The sequence below is a fragment of the Rana temporaria genome, chromosome 3 (genome assembly GCF_905171775.1).
Source record: "Rana temporaria chromosome 3, aRanTem1.1, whole genome shotgun sequence".
Taxonomy (NCBI): domain Eukaryota; kingdom Metazoa; phylum Chordata; class Amphibia; order Anura; family Ranidae; genus Rana; species Rana temporaria.
In genome coordinates this window covers 306,861,120-306,884,825 of record NC_053491.1, presented here as the reverse complement: position 1 = coordinate 306,884,825, position 23,706 = coordinate 306,861,120, and the positions used below count along the sequence as shown (strand labels likewise).

The following is a 23,706-nucleotide window of genomic DNA, read 5'->3' as shown; positions in this document are numbered from 1 at the left end:
CCCCTGCACCTCTGGATCCATTTACATTACACAGCACCCTGCACCCCTTTACATTACACAACCCCCTGCACCTCTGGACCTCTTTACATTATACAGCCCTCTGCATCCCTTTACATTACACAGCCCCCTGCACCTCTGGACCCCTTTACATTACACAACCCCTGCACCTCTGCATCCCTTTACATTACACAGCACCCTGCACCCCTTTACATTACACAGCACCCCATAGCTCTGGGCCCCTTTACATTACACAGCACCCTGAACACCTTTACTTTTCACAGCACCCTGAAACTCTGGACCTCTTTACATTACACAGCCCCCTGCACCCCTTTACATTACACAGCCCCCCTGCACCTCTGGACCCCTTTACATTACACAACCCCCTGCACCTCTGCATCCCTTTACATTACACAGCACCCTGCACCCCTTTACATTACACAGCACCCCACAGCTCTCGACCCCTTTACATTACACAGCCCCCTGAACACCTTTACTTTTCACAGCACCGTGAAACTCTGGACCCCTTTACATTACACAGCCCCCTGCAGCCCTTTACATTACACAGCACCCTGCACCTCTGGCCCCCTTTACATTACACAACCCCCTGCACCTCTTTATCCCTTTACATTACACAGCACCCTGCACCCCTTTACATTACACAGCCCCTGCACCTCTGCATCCCTTTACATGACACAGCACCCTGCACCCCTTTACATTACACAGCCCCCTGCACCTCAGCATCCCTTTACATTACACAACCCCCTGCACCTCTGGACCCCTTTACATTACACAGCACCCTGCACCCCTTTACATTACACAGCCCCCTGCACCTCTGCATCCCTTTACATTACACAGCCCCCTGCACCTCTGGACCCCTTTACATTATACAGCCCTCTGCATCCCTTTACATTACACAGCCCCCAGCACCTCTGGACCCCTTTACATTACACAGCACCCTGCACCCCTTTACATTACACAGCACCCCACAGCTCTGGAACCCTTTACATTACACAGCCCCCTGAACACCTTTACTTTTCACAGCACCCTGAAACTCTGGACCCCTTTACATTACACAGCCCCCTGCACCCCTTTACATTACACAGCACCCTGCACCTCTGGCCCCCTTTACATTACACAACCCCCTGCACCTCTTTATCCCTTTACATTACACAGCACCCTGCACCCCTTTACATTACACAGCCCCCTGCACCTCTGCATCCCTTTACATTACACTGCACCCTGAACCCCTTTACATTACACAGCCCCCTGCACCTCAGCATCCCTTTACATTACACAACCCCCTGCACCTCTGGACCCCTTTACATTACACAGCACCCTGCACCCCTTTACATTACACAGCCCTGCACCTCTGGACCTCTTTACATTACACAGCACCCTGCACCCCTTTACATTACACAACCCCCTGCACCTCTGGACCCATTTACATTATACAGCCCCCTGCACCTCTGCATCCCTTTACATTACACAGCCCCCTGCACCTCTGGACCCCTTTACATTACACAGTACCCTGCACCTCTGCATCCCTTTACATTACAGAGGACCCTGCACCTCTGCACCCCTTTACATTACACAGCACCCTGCACCTCTTTACACTACACAGCCCCCTGCACCTCTGGACCCCTTTACATTACACAGCCCCCTGCACCTCTGGACCCCTTTACATTACACAGCCCCCTGCACCTCTGGACCCCTTTACATTACACAGTACCCTGCACCTCTGGACCCCTTTACATTACACAGTACCCTGCACCTCTGCATCCCTTTACATTACAGAGGACCCTGCACCTCTGGACCCCTTTACATTACACAACCCCCTGCACCTCTGCATCCCTTTACATTACACAGCACCCTGCACCCCTTTACATTACACAGCCCCCTGCACCTCTGCATCCCTTTACATTACACAGCCCCCTGCACCTCTGCATCCCTTTACATTACACAGCACCCTGCACCCCTTTACATTACACAGCACCCTGCACCTCTGCATCCCTTTACATTACACAGCACCCTGCACCTCTGGCCCCCTTTACATTACACAACCCCCTGCACCTCTTTATCCCTTTACATTACACAGCACCCTGCACCCCTTTACATTACACAGCCCCCTGCACCTCTGCATCCCTTTACATTACACAACCCCCTGCACCTCTGGACCCCTTTACATTACACAGCACCCTGCACCCCTTTACATTACACAGCCCTGCACCTCTGGACCCCTTTACATTACACAGCACCCTGCACCCCTTTACATTACACAGCCCCCTGCACCTCTGCATCCCTTTACATTACACAGCCCCCTGCTCCTCTGGACCCCTTTACATTACACAGCACCCTGCACCCCTTTACATTACACAGCCCCCTGCACCTCTGGACCCATTTACATTATACAGCCCCCTGCACCTCTGCATCCCTTTACATTACACAGCCCCCTGCACCTCTGGACCCCTTTACATTACACAGTACCCTGCACCTCTGCATCCCTTTACATTACAGAGGACCCTGCACCTCTGGACCCCTTTACATTACACAGCACCCTGCACCTCTTTACACTACACAGCCCCCTGCACCTCTGGACCCATTTACATTACACAGCCCCCTGCACCTCTGGACCCCTTTACATTACACAGCCCCCTGCACCTCTGGACCCCTTTACATTACACAGTACCCTGCACCTCTGGACCCCTTTACATTACACAGTACCCTGCACCTCTGCATCCCTTTACATTTTAGAGGACCCTGCACCTCTGGACCCCTTTACATTACACAACCCCCTGCACCTCTGCATCCCTTTACATTACACAGCACCCTGCACCCCTTTACATTACACAGCCCCCTGCACCTCTGCATCCCTTTACATTACACAGCACCCTGCACCCCTTTACATTACACAGCACCCTGCACCTCTGCATCCCTTTACATTACACATCCCCCTGCACCTCTGGACCCCTTTACATTACACAGCACCCTGCACCCCTTTACATTACACAGCACCCTGCACCCCTTTACATTACACACCACCCTGCACCCCTTTACATTACACAGCCTCCTGCACCTCTGCATCCCTTTACATTACACAGCCCCCTGCACCTCTGGACCCCTTTACATTACACAGCACCACTTTACATTGCACAACCCCCTGCACCTCTGGACCCCTTTACATTATACAGCCCCTGCCCCTTTGCATCCCTTTACATTACACAGCCTCCAGCACCTCTGGACCCTTTAACATTACACAGCACCCTGCACCCCTTTACATTACACAGCCCCCTGCACCTCTGCATCCCTTTACATTACACAGCACCCTGCACCTCTGGACCACTTTACATTACACAGCCCCCTGAACCTCTGCATCCCTTTACATTACACAGCCCCCTGCACCTCTGGTCCCCTTTACATTACACAGCGCCCTGCACCTCTGCATCCCTCTTAGCTAACACTTCCTAAAGTCATGAAGCGGCGGCGCTGTCACTGCTTCAGTCACAGAGGGGGGGCGCCGGCCAGCCTGACACCCCCAGTGTGTGGCACCCTGGTGCGGCCCGCCCCCTCCGCCCCCCACTTAGTACGCCTCTGGCTGTGTCCATCAATTGCAGCCACTGTGCCCATCAAACGCAACCACTGTGCCCAATCAAATGCAACCACTGTGCCCAATCAAATGCAGTCTCACTGTGCCTCATCAAATGCAGCCTCACTGTGCCCCATCAAATGCCGCCACTGTGCCCATCAAATGGAGCCTCACTGTGCCCCATCAAATGCTGCCAATGTGCCCCATCAAATGCAGCCACTGTGCCCCATCAAATGCAGCCACTGTGCCCCATCAAATACAGCCACTGTGCCCCATCAAATGCAGCCACTGTGCCCCATCAAATGCAGCCACTGTGCCCCATCAAACGCAGCCACTGTGCCCAATCAAATGCCGCCACTGTGCCCCATGAAACGCAGCCACTGTGCCCCATGAAATGCAGCCACTGTGCCCCATGAAACGCAGCCACTGTGCCCCATCAAATGCAGCCACTGTGCCTATCAAATGCCGCCACTGTGCCCAATCAAATGCCGCCACTGTGCCAATCAAATGGAGCCTCACTGTGCCCATCTAATGCTGCCACAGTGCCCCATAAAATGCTGCCACTGTGCCCATCAAATGCAGCCTCACTGTGCCCCATCAAATGCAGCCACTGTTCCCAATCAAATGCAGCCACTGTGCCCCAAATGCTGCCACTGTGCCCCATCAAATTCTGCCACTGTGCCCCAAACACTGCCACTGTGCCCATCAAATGCAGCCTCACTGTGCTCATCAAATGCAGCCTCACTGTGCTCATCAAATGCAGCCTCACTGTGTCCCATCAAATGTTGCCAGTGTGCCCCATCAGATGCTGCCACTGTGCCCCATCAAATGCTGCCACTGTGCCCCAAACGCCGCCACTGTGCCTATCAAATGCAGCCTCACTGTGCCCCATCAAATGCTGCCACTGTGCCCCATCAAATGCTGCCATTGTGCCCCATCAAATGCTGCCACTGTGCCCCAAACACCGCCACTGTGCCTATCAAATGCAGCCTCACTGTACCCATCAAATGCAGCCTCGCTATGCCCCATCAAATGCAGCCACTGTGCCCCATCAAATGCTGCCACTGTGCCCCATCAAATGCTGCCACTGTGCCCCATCAAATGCTGCCACTGTGCCCATCAACTGCAGTCACTGTGCCCATCAACCGCAGCCACTGTGCCCAATAAAATGCAGCCTCACTGTGCCCATCAAATGCTGCCACTGTGCCCATCAAATGCTGCCACTGTGCCCAATCAAATTCAGCCTCACTGTGCCCATCAAATGCAGCCACTGTCCCTCATCAAATGCCGCCACAGTGCCCCATCAAATGCAGCCACTGTGCCCATCAACTGCAGCCACTGTGCCCAATGAAATGCAGCCTCACTGTGCCCATCAAATGCAGCCACTGTCCCTCGTCAAATGTCGCCACTGTGCCCCATCAAATGTAGCCACTGTCCCTCATCAAATGCCGCCACAGTGCCCCATCAAATGCAGCCACTGTCCCTCATCAAATGCCGCCACAGTGCTCCATAAATGCAGCCACTGTGCCCCATCAAATGCTGCCACTGTGCCACTGACACATCGAATGCCGCCACTGTGCCTATCAAATGTTGCCACTGTGACAGGGTACAGACGATGATGATGAGAACAATAGATAGAGATTGGGTACACTGTACAGTACAGACAAACAGCATGTAGTAATGTACCTAAGACTGAAAGGATGCAGTGTAATGGAAGCTAATACAAAGTATGGAAGTATTGGTTAGGTAAGGTGAATATGATCCAAAGTGTTTGCAGAAAGGAAGAGTCACCTATAATACTGAGCTTCAAAGATAATATGGTCTTTGACTTGGGGGTGCATTGTTGCAGTTTTATATATATTAGTTAGAGACACTACCTGCTCCTGCTCCACGCCTCTGTGACGTTGTTCCCCTACTAAAGACAGCCAAAGAAGCAACACTCTGTCCCTCTCTCTCTGCCCTGCAGTGCAATCTGGGAGTTGTAGTCTCTGCAGAGCACAGGCACCAGAGGGCCAAATTGAAGTCTGTGTGCCTGTGCTCTGTGGGAGAACTACAACTCCCGTCATGCACTGGGGCCGCCATCGCCAACTTTAGGGGAAAGGCTAGGAGGACGGCGCCGCGACAGTGGAGCCTGCTATTGGACGCAGGCAGCCTGAGCCATGCCCACCTCCATCCATGATTGATGTAAGTGTTGTCCCTCGTCCGCCACCTCATCTCACCCCGCTGCTTGCGAGTCCCACAACATGTAAAAGGCAAATTAGGCGATCGCGAGGCCCTTTCTGTGGGCGAGGCCTAAGGCAATCGCCTAATTTGCCTAATTAAAGAGCCGCCTCTGCATGCCGGTAGAGAGCCGGAATCGCCTTCCGTGAGAAAAAGTGGCCTTTGGGAACTTGCCACTGAGGTACCGCACATTCCACAAACTCACGGAAGGGGGCAGAATCTACCAACTGAAAAGGCAGCAGTTGAAGTGCTAGCAATTTAGCTAAGCTACTGTACCTGTTGCCGAGAATGTGTTTCCAGCACGACAGCATCGCGCTGATTCTCGGCGACAGGGTGCCGACATCTCGCACTCGCTGGAATAGACAAAGCACATTCCAGTGAGCGCGTCATAGAAGCGACAGGGATCCGACTTGGATTCTCGCCAATTCTAGCTGCGGCGTTTGGTATGCATCCTGAGAAGGAACTCCACGCCAAACTTTAAATAAAAAACCGGCATGGGTTCCCCCCCAGGGAGCATACCAGGCCCTTAGGTCTGGTATGGGTTGTAAGGAGACCCCCCCTACGCTGAAAAACCGACGTGGGGGGTCCCCCCACAATCCATACCAGACCCGTATCCAAAGCACATTGCCCGGCCGGTCAGGAATGGGGGTGGGGACGAGCGAGCGCCCCCCTCCTGAGCCGTATTAGGCCGCATGCCCTCAACATGGGGGGGTTGGGTGCTCTGGGGGGCGCACTGTTGATAAGGACAGGGCCTCTTCCCGACAACCCTGGCTGTTGGTTGTTGGGTTCTGCGGGCGGGGGGCTTATCGGAATCTGGGGGGCCCCATATACCGGCCCCCCACCCTAAGTGAATGAATATGGGGTACATCGTACCCCTACCCATTTACCTGGAGGCAAAGTGTAAAAGTAAATAAACACACGACACAGGGTTTTTAAAATAATTTATTAGTCTGCTCCGGGGGCCCCCCTGTCTTCTTTAGCTTTTAGCAGGGGGGGGCTTCTTCTTCACCGCCGTCTGGTTCTCTTCTGCTCTCCGGGGGTCTTCTCCGCTCTCTCTTGCCGCCCAAGTGCACCCGCAGCCCACCTGTAGAAGAGCCAAGGTCCGGGGGTTGATGAGCCCTGCTGTAAACTACAGCAATCTATCAGTGAGCTGTAATGATGAGCTATAACCTCTAGCAACCAATCAGTGAGCTGTACCGATGTGCTGTAATCTCTAGAAATAAGGGGTAATGATGCACAGTAACCTATAGCAACCAGTCAATGAGCGGTAATAATGTACAGTAACATCTAGCAACCAATCAGTGAGTGGTTAAGATGTGCAGTAACCTCTAGCAACCAGCAAGTGAGTGGTAAGGATGTTCAGTAACCTCTAGCAACCAGTCAGTGAGCTGTAAGGATGCGCAGTAACCTCTAGCAACCAATCAGTGAGGGTGGAGGTACAGAGGGGAGCTATAAATGGGGGGGGGCGGTACAGAGGTGAGCTGTGGATGGGGGGTAACGAGATGAGTTGTGGGGGGGACAGAGGTGAGCTGTGGATGTTGTGAGTTGATGTACAGTGAGGATGCAATTGACTTGCACAGTGAGGCTGCAATTGACTTGCACAGTGAGGCTGCAATTGATGGGCACAGGGTGGCTGCATTTGATAGGAAAAGTGAGGCTGCATTTGACGGGCACAGTGATGCGGCACAGACGGGCACAGTGAGGCGGCAATTGACGGGCACAGTGAGGCGGCAATTGACGGGCACAGTGAGGCGGCAATTGACGGGCACAGCGAGGCTGCAATTGACGGGCACAGCAAGGCTGCAATTGACGGGCACAATGAGGCTGCATATGATGGGCAGAGTGAGGCTGCATATAAATGGCTATTTACAGCCCTGCATTATAAAAAATTTCAGTTTGTTGCCGCCCTCCAAAACATTTTGAGCACTAGCCACAACTGGGTTTGATAGTGCAGAAATTATGGCTGATATGAAGTCTCAGTATGTAGGTTCAGGATTTGGAGCTGATCCGAGGTGTGAAGGTAAAGGAAATGGGGTGATCTGAGCTCTATAGTGCAGGAATTGGGCTGATTTGAGGTGTGAAGGCGAAAAGGTCAATATTAATTTCTTATTGTTATTCGAGTCATTTACAGCATATAGTTTATAAAAATACCTTTTTGTGATTGAGTGTGTGAAGTTGTCCTTTTTTTTTTTTATGTAGCTGGCACTCAATTTCTTTGAAAATATTATTTGGCACACAATGCTCATAAGATTGGCTACCACTGACTTAACATAATAATTAGAGCCACACGGGTTACAGTGAGGCAAGCTAAATTTGCCTAGCAAAAACACACCTAGCTCCACTGAACACAGTGGGCCATATCCTCAAAAGGGATACACCGGCGTACGCCGTCGTATCCCTGGTTCTAACTTTGGAACTGATCCACAGAATCAGTTTTCCAAAGTTAGGCAGAAGATCCGGCATGTGTAAGGGACTTACACTGTCAGATCTTAGGATGCAGTACCGCATCCGCCGCTGGGGGCATTTTGAGTCGAAATGCCGCTTCGGGTATGCAAATTAGCACTTAGCTTTTTAGCTTCGTTTTTTCGCCGTAAGTTTTAGTTTGCAAGTGTAAAATTAGGGCTGCTTTTACAAAGTGTAAAGTTAGTAACACCATGTAAAAGCACATTCAAGCGAGCGCGTCATAGAGGTGACGGGGATCCGACTTGGATTCCCGCCAATTCTAGCGTCGGCATTTGGTATGCATTCCTGAGGGAGAACTCCACGGCAATTTGTAAAATCAAAACCGGCATGGGTTCCCCCCCAGGGGCATACCAGGCCCTTAGGTCTGGTATGGGTTGTAAGGAGACCCCCCCTACGCCGAAAAATCGACGTAGGGGGTCCCCCTACAATCCAAACCAGACCCGTATCCAAAGCACGCTACCCGGCCGGCCAGGAATGGGAGTGGGGACGAGCGAGCGCCCCCCCCCTCCTGAGCCGTACCAGGCCGCATGCCCTCAACATGGGGGGGTTGGGTGCTCTGGGGCAGGGGGGCGCACTGCGGGCCCCCCCACCCCAGAGCACCCTGTCCCCATGTTGATGAGGACAGGACCTCTTCCCAACAACCCTGGCCGTTGGTTGTCGGGGTCTGCGGGCGGGGGCTTATCGGAATCTGGGAGTCCCCTCAAATAAGGGGGCCCCCAGATACCGGCCCCCCACCCTAAGTGAATGGATATGGGGTACATCGTACCCCTACCCATTCACCTGGAGGCAAAGTGATAGTTATTAAACACACGACACAAGGGTTTTTAAAATCATTTATTAGTCTGCTCCGGAGGCCCCCCTGTCTTCTTTAGCTCTAATACCAGGGGGGGCTTCTTCTTCCGCTCTCCAGGGGGGGTCTTCCCCGGTCTCCGGGGGGGGCTTCTTCTTCCGCTCTCCAGGGGGGTCTTCTCCGCTCTCCGGGGGTCTTCTTCTATCTTCGCCGCTCTCCGCTGTTGACTCGGCGCACCCCGGTTCTTCTCCAGCTGTCTGGTGCCTTCTCCTTCAGCGCTGGCTGCCTGCTATCTTCGTGTGTTAGCTCAATTACTAGCAGGCAGCCAGTACGGTCTTCTGTGACGTCATCTTCTTCTCTTCTCTTCTTCTCCCTTCTTCCGATGTTGACCCGACGCCTCTTCTCACTGCAATGATGGAAGCGCGCCTTGCATCCGATTTATATAGGCCTCACCGTCCCATCATGCTCCGGTAGGTACCCACGTGGTGGGTGCCTACCCACGTGGGTACCTACCGGAGCATGATGGGACGGTGAGGCCTATATACATCGGATGCAAGGCGCGCTTCCATCATTGCATCGAGAAGAGGCGTCGGGTCAACATCGGAAGAAGGGAGAAGAAGAGAAGAGAAGAAGATGATGTCACAGAAGACCGTGCTGGCTGCCTGCTAGTAATTGAGCTAACACACGAAGATAGCAGGCAGCCAGCGCTGAAGGAGAAGGCACCGGACAGCTGGAGAAGAACCGGGGTGCGCCGAGTCAACAGCGGAGAGCGGCGAAGATAGAAGAAGACCCCCGGAGAGCGGAGAAGACCCCCCTGGAGAGCGGAAGAAGAAGCCCCCCCGGAGAGCGGAGAAGACCCCCCCGGAGAGCGGAATAAGAAGCCCCCCCTGGTATTAGAGCTAAAGAAGACAGGGGGGGCCTCCGGAGCAGACTAATAAATGATTTTAAAAACCCTTGTGTCGTGTGTTTAATAACTATCACTTTGCCTCCAGGTGAATGGGTAGGGGTACGATGTACCCCATATCCATTCACTTAGGGTGGGGGGCCGGTATCTGGGGGCCCCCTTATTTGAGGGGACTCCCAGATTCCGATAAGCCCCCGCCCGCAGACCCCGACAACCAACGGCCAGGGTTGTCGGGAAGAGGTCCTGTCCTCATCAACATGGGGACAGGGTGCTCTGGGGTGGGGGGGCCCGCAGTGCGCCCCCCTGCCCCAGAGCACCCAACCCCCCCATGTTGAGGGCATGCGGCCTGGTACGGCTCAGGAGGGGGGGCGCTCGCTCGTCCCCACTCCCATTCCTGGCCGGGTAGCGTGCTTTGGATACGGGTCTGGTATGGATTGTAGGGGGACCCCCTACGTCGATTTTTCGGTGTAGGGGGGGTCTCCTTACAACCCATACCAGACCTAAGGGCCTGGTATGCTCCTGGGGGGGGGGAACCCATGCCGGTTTTTTCTTTGAAAATTGGCATGGAGTTCTCCCTCAGGAATGCATGCCGAGCGACGCTGTCAATTTTTTTTTTTTTTCCCCGACGCAACTTTTTTTTACCCGGCGCGATCCACAAAACTCGGCGTAACGTAACTTCCCGCATGCGCAGTACGGCCGGCGCGGGAGCGCGCCTCATTTAAATGGGAATCGCCCCCTCATTTAAATGGGAATCGCCCCCTGATGAAGAGGAACGCCTTACGCCGGCCGGATTTAAGTTACACAGCCTGAAATTTCTAGGTAAGTGCTTTGTGGATCTGGCACTTAGGTAGAAATTTTAAGGCAGTGTAACTTAAATGGGATTTTTTAAGTTGCGCCGGCTTTTTGTGGATATGCCCCAGTGAGCCCAGCACGAATCTTAACACCTATCTAGAAAGGTGCTACATAAACATGCTATCTATCAAAGGATAAAGATGGCAACTCCACAAGCTTTAGATGAAAAGCTTTAGAACTGACCTTGTCTATATGCTTCGTCAAAATATTGGGGGTGATAAGTGGTAGAGAAATTAATCTCTTGAAGAGTATAATATCAGCACCCAACCAGTTTCATGTATTTTTAAACACATATGTTTGCTTTTTCAGGTTTATTTTCATCCTGCTGGGTCCAAAAAGCAAGCTTAAAGCATATCATGAAATTGGACGAGCTATGGCCACATTACTAACTGATGAGGTAAATATTCTGTGTAAATTGGCAAATCTTTCCTCACAGGAAAAGTTGAAATATTTTTGTAGTAAAAATAAACTGACATGATATTTTGATGTTATTGGTAATTTACAAGTCAATTTCTTGGCTAGGTAAGAAATTTGTCATGATCATATGACATACAGTATGTATGTTGTTTACATGGTGGTTGGGTTTGGCACATCGTGGGTGGGGCTGGGGAGGACTCAGCTTTCATGATATATTGGGGTACCAATGACAAAGTTAGAGGAAGATGGAGTGTCCTAAAAAAATATTTCAGGGACTAGAGATGGACCAAAACCCCCCCCTGTTCGATTCACAGCAGAACTCCTAACCAGGGAAAAAGTTCTACCTCAAACCGCAAACTCCATTGAAGTCAATGGGAGCTGAACACAAGAAAGTGCCCATTTTGCTAGCTTATATGCAAGTAACTGGCCATAAAAGGGGGTATGGGGATCCGGGTCCTGGGGGACATGTATCAATGACATTTTTTTAAAAAAAACAATAGTTTTTTCAGGAGCAGTAACTTTAATGAGCAGTGATTTTAATGCTGACTTTAATTATGTGAAACAAAAATGAAAAATCGCTTTAACTATAGTACCTGGGGGGGGTCTCTTAGTCTGCCTGTAAAGTGGTGCATCTGTAGCATGTATAGAACCAATAGGGTCTGGTATGGATTATTTGAAGGGGAGCTCCACAGCAAAATCTTTAAAAAAAATAAAATGTGGGGTCCCCCCAAAATCCATACCAGACCCTTATCTGAGCATGCAGCCTGACAGGTAAGGAAAGCGGGGAGATGAGCAAGCACCCCCCCCCCGAACCATACCAGGCCACATGCCCTCAACATGGGAGTAGTGCCTTGGGGCAGGGGGGGCGGTGCGAACAGGGTGACCTCACACTTAAGCCAAACCATCCGCCCAACACTATCAGGGACTTAGGAGCTTTATTAATTAAAGAAAAGCCCTCCAGGGTCATATTTTTAAAAGTACTACCTGTACCTTGAGCCACACCAGAGAGGCAACAGGAGCTTAGGGAGTTTAACACATGGCTAAGGAACTGGTGCAGGAAGGATTGTTTTGGGTTCCTGGAGAACTGGGCCGACTTTTCAGTCAGTTACCGGCTCTATACCAGGGGCAGACTGCACATAAAAAAGAAAAGTGCAGCTTTGTTGGGCGAGAGGATGATCAAAAAGTTAGAGGTACTTTAGCAGAGCCTCACCTGCCATGAACATAAAAAAAAAAAATCAAGGGTCATGGCTCAGCGACCTGGGGTCACAGAGACCCCAAATTTTGGGGGTATATAGCCAAAGTCCTACCACTGTTCAAAATGTGGGGCTCTTACCACATATGGTTCCTGAATATACAGGGACACCAGTGGCTTCCCTGCTGCTGCAGGCTGTCCTGGAGGTGACCGTGTGCTGCACCTGCCCTTATGACATAAGGGCGGGGCGAGCTCAGTGAGGAGGGGGCACCGTCCATTCACATCGTACGGGGAGTGTCCGTGTGAAAGACGGAGGGAGGGGCCATGGCGCATCATAAGACGGAGGGAGGGGCCACGGCGCATCATAAACACACAGCGCTTAGCAATGCACAACACTGAACTGCTGTGTACAGGAGGTGAGGGATAGCACGTGACCACAATGGAATGTGCGCTTCACTCTCACCTTCACCGACATTGTTAATCCACTCCAAGAACTTCACATCTTACAGCCGGCCACGGGCTCTCTTGCCGCCCAAGTGCACCCGCGGCCCACCTACAGAAGGGCCACGGCCCGGTTGTGGGCCGCAGCCCGGGGGTTGATGACTCCTGCTGTAAACTACAGCAATCTATCAGTGAGCTGTAATGATGTGCTATAACCTCTAGCAACCAATCAATGAGCTGTAACGATGTGCTGTAATCTCTAGAAATCAATAAGGGGTAATGATGCACAGTAACCTATAGCAACCAGTCAATGAGCGGCAATAATGTACAGTAACATCTAGCAACCAATCAGTAAATGGTTAAGATGTGCAGTAACCTCTAGCAACCAGCAAGTGTGTGGTTAGGGAGACCGAGCAGATTTTGTTGTCGGAAAATTTGAGAACCAGCTCTCACGTTTTTGTTGTCGGAAATTCCAACAGAAAATGTCATATGGGGCCTACACACAGTCAGAATTTCTGACAAAAAGCTCCCATTGAACATTTGTTGTCGGAAATTCCGAGTGTGTGTGTTGTACAGGACGCCATGGCTGGGTCCTGGAAGGACGTTATATTTCCCCTCTGTTTGGACTGTGGTGCCTTTAAGGGAATGGAAAGGGTTAATGCACCTGTCTAAGGAAGTCATTTAAAGCAGACAGGAAGTGCAGGTGAGAGTGGAGGAGTGTAAGAGAGTCCAATGCATGGTGAATGGTGGACAAGGAAAGCTGTGGAAGCTATGAAAAGCTGTGAAAGGACTTGGCAGTGTCCTGCCTAAAAACCTGCTACTAAAGGACTTACCTGGAAGGACTGTTTAACTGCGATAGCAGTTCTGAGCTGTACAAGTCGGTGAGACTGTTATTTCTTTTGTTTTTGCTGCTGCTAAGCCATTTAAGTTTAATAAACCTCAGTTTTGATTTAAGAAGCCTGTGTCCTGCGATCAAGCTGGTCCCCCAAACATTACACTGGTGCTCGAATGCGGGCAGGACAGAATAACAGGCATAAGAAGAGAAAAAAAAAAAAACATTTTTTTTCTTTTTGCATTGGACTTTATGTTGAACTGACATTTAAAGGGACAGTACATTGGATTTATGTCCTGGGTTAAAGCTGCACAAACGTTGAAAGCTGAAGCAATGGAGGAGCTAATTAAACAGCTGACCTTGGCTAACATGCAAGCGCAGACTCGCCATGAGGAAGCTAATCAACACCACAAAGAGGCGCTGGCTCTGCAGCAAGAAAATACTCGCCTGTTGGTGGCCCAGTTAGCAGCCTAGCAAGCAGCCCAGCAAGGGGTTATGCAGGCTCAGGTTACTGCCTTAAAGGAAGCGGTGCAGCAGCTGTCTCAGGTTCAGGAGCCAGCGGCTGTTGCCCCTGGCAACCAGGTGACTGTGAGGGCAAGCCATTTTTTACAGAAATTGTCCCTAAGCGATGATGTCGAGGCATTTCTTGCTACGTTTGAGAGGACAGCGGAGAGAGAAGGATGGTCTCAGGACCAGTGGGCCGGCCTCATTGCTCCTTTTCTCACTGGAGATCCTCAAAAAGCCTACTTTGACCTGCCACCAGATGATGCTAAAGACTATCAAAAGCTAAAGCCAGAAATTCTGGCTCGTCTGGGGGTGACTACGGCCGTTCGGGCCCAACGTGTACACCAATGGAAATATCGTCCAGATCGGCCACCCCGGTCTCAAATGCATGACCTGGTGCAACTAGTAAAAAAATGGCTGCAGCCTGAGGTGTTGTCCGGCCCCCAAATCGCGGAGCGGGTCATGCTGGACCGATACCTGAGGTCCCTTCCAGATGACCTTCAACGGTGGGTCAGCCATGGAGACCCCAAAACCGCAAACCTCCTTGTTGAGATGGTGGAACGATATACCGTGGTGGAGGACCTGCTCGGACCTACCAAGCGCATAGGGCCTAGTCTGCCACGGCCTGTTCGACCAACTGCTGCCCTTCGAAAGGATGTTCCAAGGAGCCCTGGGACAAACACCCTGGAAGGCCAAGAGTCACTCCCGGTACCTCCTCAGCGTTCTGTTCGTGTTTGGAGGGGATGTACAATTTTGGCGATGTCATTCCTGGGGTCATACCCGGACACACTGCCCACTGCAAGAGGAGCCCATGGAATGCGGGGTTCTTCGGAGGGGGTCTTTTTGTGCCCATAAAGTGTGCACCACACACCTCGACCTGGATGAGGAAAAGTTTGAGTGTGAAGTCCAAGTGAACCACCTCCCTGCCCGGGCTTTGTTGGACTCTGGAAGCATGGTAACCCTGGTTCATCCTAAAATGATTGGGAAGATCGGTCCGGTAAGAAAAACTTTACGAGTGGTATGCATTCACGGGGACACTAGAGAGTACCAGGGCCGGACTGGCCAACCGGGATAGCGGGAAAATTCCCGGTAGGCCGCCTGCTTTTGCCTGCTGTCACTGCCTGCCAGTCAAATATAATCAGCGGCGGGCCGCAGCCGCGATCGCCGCGGCCGCCGCTGTTTTCAATTGTGCAGAGGTGACGGCTGCACTGAGTTTCCTGGGGCTGCTTTTTCATACCTGCAGACTGCGATAGTTAAAAGCAGCCACAGGCCGGCAGGTTGCGGCCGCCATGCTCGTCGCCTCACTTCCCTGACTTGAACTAGTCCTGACGTTTTTTTTTCTCCTGCTCGGCTCCTCCCCGTAGACACATGATCAGTGATGCTGCTCACTGATTAGCTAGGTAAGAACTTACCTAGCTAATCAGTGAGCAGCATCACTGATCATGTGTCTACGGGGAGGAGCCGAGCAGGAGAAAAAAAAACGTCAGGACTAGTTCCATCGTCCCGTGCGGCGCCAACACCGGCTCCTAGTACAATGTCTCTGCAGTGTCTGCCCGGTCACGAGTGAGGGGAGAAGTGAACGGCGTCGCCACCCTGCCTTGGAGCACAAGGTGAAGAAATACATTCAGATTCAATAAAAACGATTCTCTCTCCTACCATATCTGCACCCCCCCTTCTCTCTCTGTCACCTATCTTTGCTGCCCCTGCAATAAGATTAAAATCTGTATAATAATCTCAGAGAGGAGGGGGGGGGGGGGGTGTGCACCGTGCAATGCCTCATGAGAGAGATTATTATACAGGTTTAGGTTACAATTTGCACCCCCCCTCCTCTCTGTCACCTTGCTGCCCCTGCAAATTGTAATAAAAAAAAAAAAATTCCCACCTGTCCTCCTGCGGCTGCCTCCCGCACTATAGCCCCGGCGGTACGGCACTTTACCTGAAAAATTTGGTTACTTAAAGTGGAGGTTCCCCCTAAAAAAATTCTAACAATACATTGAGAAGACTGATTACACTGCGGGTATGCTGTTGTTTTTTTTTCTCGTACATACCTCGTTATCGGCGTTTCATCCCTCGGCTTCCGGGTATGATTCTAGTGGGGCTGGGCGTTCCTAGTTGATTGACGTTCCTCCGACCGACGCATACTTGACGTCACGACTTTCCAAAAGAAGTCGAACGTCACTGTGCAGGCGCCATATAGAGCTGACTCTATACGGCGCCTGCGCAATGACGTTCGGCTTCTGTCGGAAAGTCGTGACGCGCAGTATGCGCCGGTCGGAGGAACGTCAATCAACTAGGTCTTCTCAATGTATTGTTAGATTTTTTTTTAGGGGGAACCTCCACTTTAACTGTTGGCAGTATGGAGGAGTGTGACAGGCACTCCCCATGCTCATTTACGAGTGTGACCGGCCACTCGGCCAGATTATCATTTGTTTGACTGGAGGAGGCTCCACCTAAAGTGTCAGTATTTTAGCAGCGCTTTACTGTCATTTTTGCGGCGCTATTCAGCCACTAGCGGGGCGCCTCATAGACTTTGAGCGTCCTGCCAGCACAATGCTAGCGGCCCAAAAGGATAAAAAAAACGTCCGCAAAGCGCCGCTGCAGCAGCGCTTTGCTGGCGGTTCAGCACTGCTGCCCATTGATTTCAATGGGCAGGGGCGCTTTAGAAGCAGTGTATACACCGTTCCTACAGGGCCTCAAAGATGCGGCTAGCAGGACTTTTTTGAGCATCCTGCCAGCGCACTACTCCAGTGTAAAAGCTTTCGCATTGGAGTGAGAAGAGAGGCTCTTTCAGGGCATTTTGCAGGCGCTATTTTGTAGCGCCTGCAAAGCGCCTCAGTGTGAAAGCAGTCTAAGACCCCTTTCACACTGAGGCGCTTTGCAGGCGCTATAACGCAAAAAATAGCATCTGCAGAGCGCCCTGAAAGAGTGGTTCCACTCCAGTGTGAAAGCCCAAGTGCTTTCACACTGGAGCGGTGCGCTGGCAGGACATTAAAAAATTTCCTGCAAGCAGCATCTTTGAGGCGCAATAGGAGCGGCTCCTAAAGCGCCCCTGCCCATTGGAATCAAAGTGACACTTTGCGGCCATTAAAAGCACCCCGCTAGCGGCTGAATAGTGCCACTAAAAATAGCGGCGCTTTACTGCTGATGCCCCCACCGCCCCAGTGTGAAAGAGGCCTTAAAGTCATTATCATGTGCGATTGTGCGTGTGTGCTAAGCAGACGGGGCTGCTGGTGATCCTACTCCCTCTCTCCCACTGTACAGTGTCAGAGACACTGGCTCAGCATTGGCAGAGGACTGTATCCATTACAAGGAAACACCCCCTGCACTGCTGCGTGTCCCTGACCATCACAGTGTCAGTGAGTGTGACCTGTCTGTGTACCACTGCGTGCAGTCACTGTCTGATGTTCCATTCCTCTCTGCCTTTCTGCCCAGTGCTGTGCCCATGATACACCGCACGATTCCTCTGCATTTATGGGTGCTGATATTGCTGCATTTATGGGTGCTGATATTACTGCATTTATGGCTGATATTGCTGAATTTATGGGTGCTGATATTGCTGCATTTATGGCTGATATTGCTGAATTTATGGCTGATATTGCTGCATTTATGGCTGATATTGCTGCATTTATGGCTGATATTGCTGAATTTAAGGGTGCTGATATTGCTGCATTTAAGGGTGCTGGTAAGGCCATATTTATGGGTAATGGTAAGGCCGCAATTATGGGTGCTGATATCACTGCAATTATGGGTGCTGCTATTACTGCAATCTTGGGTGTTTTTTTTGTTATGGTTATCTGAAAGATGGGTTTCAAATGTTTTGACAGGGGCACAGTTTCAGTGCTTGCCATAGGCGCCATTTTCACTAGAAATGCCTCTGCTCTCGCCGTTGCACCCTCTCTCTCTCTCTCGCCGTTGCACCCTCTCTCTCTCACCATCGCCCCTCTCTGGCTCTCTCATGGATTTCTCTCTTTTTTTTGGGCTGGTATATTAATGCTGTGGGGCTGGTATGAAATTATTTCCAGGGCTGGTTTTCATTCCCAGTCCGGCCCTGGAGAGTACCCGCTCATCACGTTGTCTATCTCCTCAGCATGTGGCACTGTTACTCAAGAGGGTGGTAAAGAACTTGGTGCATGATGTTATAATAGGACGAGACTGTCCATTGTTTACAAAACTGTGGGAACAAGGAGAACAGTTCAGAGACTGGGGAGAAACTAGCCCCCCTGTTCCTGCTGCTGAGAGGGATAACCCTGAACTGCCAAACGTTAATGTGGACCCAGATGAGGAAAATGCTAATGATTGGGTTAATGGTGATGAAAGTAGTGTTGATACTATTGAGGATGTCAAGATATGTGGTCCACAGACCTACCAAAACACTAAGGGGGAGGAGCCTTTCCCACTTCAGGTAATGCTGGGGGAAGAGGATGAGGAAGTGGCCTCTACCCCTGCGCTGCCGGATTTGGGTGTTCCCCAGGGGGCATTTGGGACTGCTCAGATACAGGACCCCACTTTGGCCCATGCACTGGAACAAGTTGTAGTAGTAAATGGGGTTCCCCAAGAGCCAGGTGCGAATGAGAGGTGGCCACACTTTGCAATATACAATGAATTGCTGTATCGGGTTACCAAGGAGAGAGAAAATGTGGTAGAGCAATTGTTGGTACCCCAACAATATAGACGAAAGGTTCTGGACCTGGCCCATGACGATGTGTTAGGGGGACACCTGGGAGTTGAAAAACCGGGGGCACGGATCACCGACCGGTTTTACTGGCCAGGTCTGAAAGCAGAGGTAAAGAGATACTGTACCTCTTGTCCCACCTGTCAGTTGACCCCGCCGGTGACTCATTTTCGGAGCCCTTTGGTCCCTCTGCCCATAATTGAGGTCCCATTCGAGAGGATAGCCATGGATATAGTGGGTCCCTTGGTAAAGTCAGCTCGAGGTCACTCCTACATATTGGTGATTCTTGACTATGCCACCCGGTATCCTGAGGCGCTACCCCTGCGGAATACCTCCTCAAAGGCCATTGCCCGGGAATTATTCCAGATGTTTACACGGACTGGTTTCCCCAAGGAAATACTCACAGACCAGGGTACCCCGTTTATGTCAAGGGTTATGGCCGATGTGTGCAAGCTGTTCCGGATTAAACAGCTACGCACAACGGTCTACCATTCCCAAACGGACGGGTTGGTGGAACGCTTTAATAAGACCCTTAAGTCTATGCTCAAGAAAGTGGTACAAAGGGATGGGAAAGATTAAGACTGCCTGTTACCAGCTCTCCTGTTTGCTATCCGGGAAGTGCCCCAGATCTCCACTGGGTTTTTGCCCTTTGAGTTGGTATATGGGCGGAGACCTCGCGGACTTCTTGACGTGGTTAAAGAGGAGTGGGAAAGTGAACCTGTTCAGCATAAGAGTGTCCTGGAATATGTCTCCCAAATGCAGGAAAGGATCCAAACCGTGATGCCGCTAGTCAAAGAGCATTTGCAAAAGGCCCAGGAGGCTCAACGACGGGTCTATAACAGGGCTGCTAAAATAAGGCACTTCCAAGTGGGGGATCGAGTAGCGGTGCTAATTCCCACTGTGGAAAGTAAGTTCTTAGCCAGGTGGCAAGGACCCTTTGAAGTTGTGGAAAAAGTGGGAGAGGTAAATTATAGAGTCCACCAGCCAGGCAAGAGGAAACCGTATCAGATATATAATGTCAACTTGTTAAAGCCCTGGACAGACAGGGAACCGGTGACCTCCCTGGCTAGTGCAAGACTTGAGCCTCAGGTTGGGGTGGAGAGTGTCCAAGTAGCAAATACCCTATCTAAATACCAAAGTCAGCAGGCAAAGGAGTTCTTGCAGAGAAATAAAGAGAAGTTTTCAGACTTGCCGGGGCTAACTAGTATCATAAAGCATGATATTATCACGGAACCTGGAGTCAAAGTTTTTGTCAGGCCCTACCGCATCCCAGAGGCTCAAAGGAAGGCAGTTTCAGAGGAAGTAAAGAAGATGCTAGACCTGGAGATCATTGAGGAGTCGCAGAGTGAGTGGTCGAGCCCGATTGTGTTGGTACCAAAGCCCAACGGGACTCTGCGATTCTGCAATGATTTCCGGAAACTTAATGAGGTTTCACGGTTTGATGCCTACCCCATGCCCCGGTAGATAAACTTATCGAGAGACTAGGTCCAGCCAGGTATATCACAACATTAGACCTTACCAAGGGGTATTGGCAAATCCCATTAACTAAGGCTGCTAAAGAGAAAACTGCTTTTTCTACCCCAGAGGGGAGTTTTCAGTACAGACAAATGCCTTTTGGACTGCAAACTGCTCCAGTCACGTTCCAGCGAGCAATGGATAGGATTTTACGACCTCATTGGGAGTATGCCTCAGTGTACTTGGACGACATAGTCATTTTTAGCAGAGACTGGGAGTCACACTTGCCCAAAGTCCAGGCAGTAATGGACTCTCTCTGGAAGGAGGGGTTTACAATAAACCCTGAAAAATGTGCTTTGGGAATGGAGGAGGTGAAATACCTGGGCTATATCGTGGGTAGAGGGGTGGTGAAACCTCAAGTCAGCAAGGTAGACGCTATAAAGAGTTGGCCCCGCCCCCTCACAAAAAAGCAGGTACGTGCATTCCTGGGCATGGTGGGATACTACAGGAGGTTCGTACCCAACTTTGCCACATTGGCGGCTCCATTGACCGATCTGACTAAGGGCCGGAAATCGGTCATGGTGGAGTGGAATGCAGATGCTTAGAAGGCTTTTTTGGAGCTTAAGTCAGCCCTGTGCCAACACCCTGTCTTGATAGCGCCCAATTTTTCTGAAGAGTTCATTGTCCAAACTGATGCTTCCGATGTAGGATTGGGAGCTGTATTATCACAGGTTGTTCATGGTGAGGTACACCCAGTAGTCTTCCTCAGTAGGAAGTTGACACCAGCGGAGAAAAACTACGCTATTATTGAAAGAGAGTGTCTGTCCATTAAGTGGGCTCTGGAGTCCCTCAGATATTACCTCTTGGGGAGGAAATTTAGGTTAATTTCTGATCATGCCCCTTTAACGTGGCTGAGGCAAGGTAAAGGGACTAATGCCAGGATTACCAGGTGGTTCCTGGCGCTCCAAGAGTTTAAGTTTATAGTGGAGCATAGGCCCGGGAGACTGCATCAAAATGCAGATGCCCTCTCCCGAGTCCATTGTTTGAGCTCCACTGTTGCCTCCACCTCCTTGGCGTTGGGGCACAGGGGGGGGGGGGGATATGTACAGGACGCCATGGCTGGGTCCTGGAGGGATGTTATATTTCCCCTCTGTTTGGACTGTGGTGCCTTTAAGGGAATGGAAAGGGTTAATGCACCTGTCTAAGGAAGTAGTTTAAAGCAGACAGGAAGTGCAGGTGAGAGTGGAGGAGTATAAGAGAGTCCAATGCATGGTGAATGGTGGACAAGGAAAGCTGTGGAAGCTATGAAAAGCTGTGCAAAGCTGTGAAAAGCTGTGAAAGGACTTGGCAGTGTCCTACCTAAAAACCTGCTACTGAAGGACTTACCTGGAAGGACTGTTTAACTGCGATAGCAGTTCTGAGCTGTACAAGTCGGTGAGACTGTTATTTCTTTTGTTTTTGCTGCTGCTAAGCCATTTAAGTTTAATAAACCTCAGTTTTGATTTAAGAAGCCTGTGTCCTGCGATCAAGCTGGTCCCCCAAACATTACAGTGTGTACGTGGCATTAGGCCTGCCAGTTGCTAAATGTCTTGCAGGGCAATTTCATGGTTCAGATGGTAGACGCACCAACTAGAAATAAAGTGTTACTGGATCTACTGATTAACAACAATACAGACCTGATCACAGATGTGGCTATACGGGGAAATTTAGGAAACAGCGATCACAGGTAAATTGGCTTCAGTATAAATCACACAAATAGGAAACACAAGGGGAATACAAAGACACTGAATTTCAAAAGAGCCAACTTCCCTAAACTACGAACTTTGCTAGAAGGCATAAACTGGGATAAAATCTTAGGAACAAAGAAAACGGAGGAGAGATGGGTTTGCTTTAACCACTTAAGACCGGACCAATATGAAGGTTAAGGACCTTGCCCCTTTTTGCGATTCGGCACCGCGTCGCTTTAACAGACGTGGCTCCCAAACAAAATTGGCGTCTTTTTTCCCCCCACAAATAGAGCTTTCTTTTGGTAGTTGTTGATTACCTCTGCGTTTTTTTATTTTTTGCACTATAAACAAAAATAGAGCGACAATTTTGAAAAAAATGCAATATTTTTTACTTTTTGCTATAATAAATATTCCCATAAAATATATAATTTTTTTTCCTCAGTTTAGGCCAATACCTATTCTTCTACCTATTTTTGGTAAAAAAAAAATGCAATAAGCGTTTAACGATTGGTTTGCGCAAAGTTTTTTTATGGCATTTTTATAAAAAAAGAATTTTTTACTACTAATCGTGGCGATCAGCAATTTTTTTCGTGACTGCGACATTATGGCAGACACATCGGACACTTTTGACACATTTTTGGGACCATTGTCATTTTCACAGCAAAAGGTGCTATAAAAATGCATTGATTACTGTGAAAATGACAATTGCAGTTTAGGAGTTAACCACTAGGAGGCGCTGTAGGGGTTAAGTGTGACCTCATATGTGTTTCTAACTGTAGGGGGGTGGGGCTGGATGTGTGACGTCATTGATCGTCTTTCCCTATATCAGGGAACAGACGATCAATGACACTGCCACTGTGAAGAATGGGGAAGGTGTGTTTACACACACCTCTCCCCGTTCTTCAGCTCCTGTGACCGATTGCGGGACACCAGCAGCGATCAGGTCTGCGGGTCCCGCGGCCACGGTCATGGAGCTTCAGACCGGGTCGTGTGCACGCGCGACCCACGGCTGGGCTCTTAAAGGCGACGTACATGTACGTGCCTGTGCCCAGCCGTGCCATTCTGCTGACGTATATGTACAGGAGGCGGTCCTTAAGTGGTTAAGAGCATATTAAATAAGGGCATTAGCCAATGCATCCCATTTGGTAATAGATTTAAAAAGGCAAACAAATGTCCTGGATGGCTTAACTCCAGTGTAAAAATGCATATACAAGCAAAGGTTAAGGCCTTCAAAAAATACAAGGTTGAGGGATCATCATTAGCATTTAGACTTTATAAGGAATGCAATTAGAAATATAATGGTGCAATTAGGGCGGCTAAGATAGTGTCAGAAACCATGAAGGAGACCGAGAGAGAAAGTACAGTTAATACACACTTGTTTGATAATAATAATAAAAAGGTAAACAGAGTAAGCATAGTCAAACAAGCCAGAGTTCAGTAACCGGATCGGGTAGTCGGCCAAGCAAATGTCAGAGCCAGAGATAAACGTAATAGGCCAACAAGCAGGATCAGGAGCCGGAAGGAACGCCTGCCCAGCAAGTCCACAACAGGAATGCAGGAGAAAGTCTCTGTGATGTTGATAAAGGTGAAGGCAGAGATGAAGTGAGCTGGAAGGCTTTAAGTAGGCAGGACTGACGAGCAGATCATCAACAGG

The 23,706-nt window shown here is 50.4% G+C and overlaps 1 protein-coding gene across 1 annotated transcript in view; it reads left to right on the top strand.

Moving 5' to 3' along the window:
- The window catches only part of LOC120930475 (electrogenic sodium bicarbonate cotransporter 1-like), a 644,541-nt gene that overhangs the window by 101,508 nt on the left and 519,327 nt on the right, over positions 1 to 23,706 (top strand). Inside the window, exon 4 of the mRNA XM_040341656.1 lies at positions 11,122 to 11,209. Coding sequence (XP_040197590.1) covers positions 11,122 to 11,209 — 88 coding nt within the window. The remainder of the gene's footprint in view (positions 1 to 11,121; positions 11,210 to 23,706) is intronic.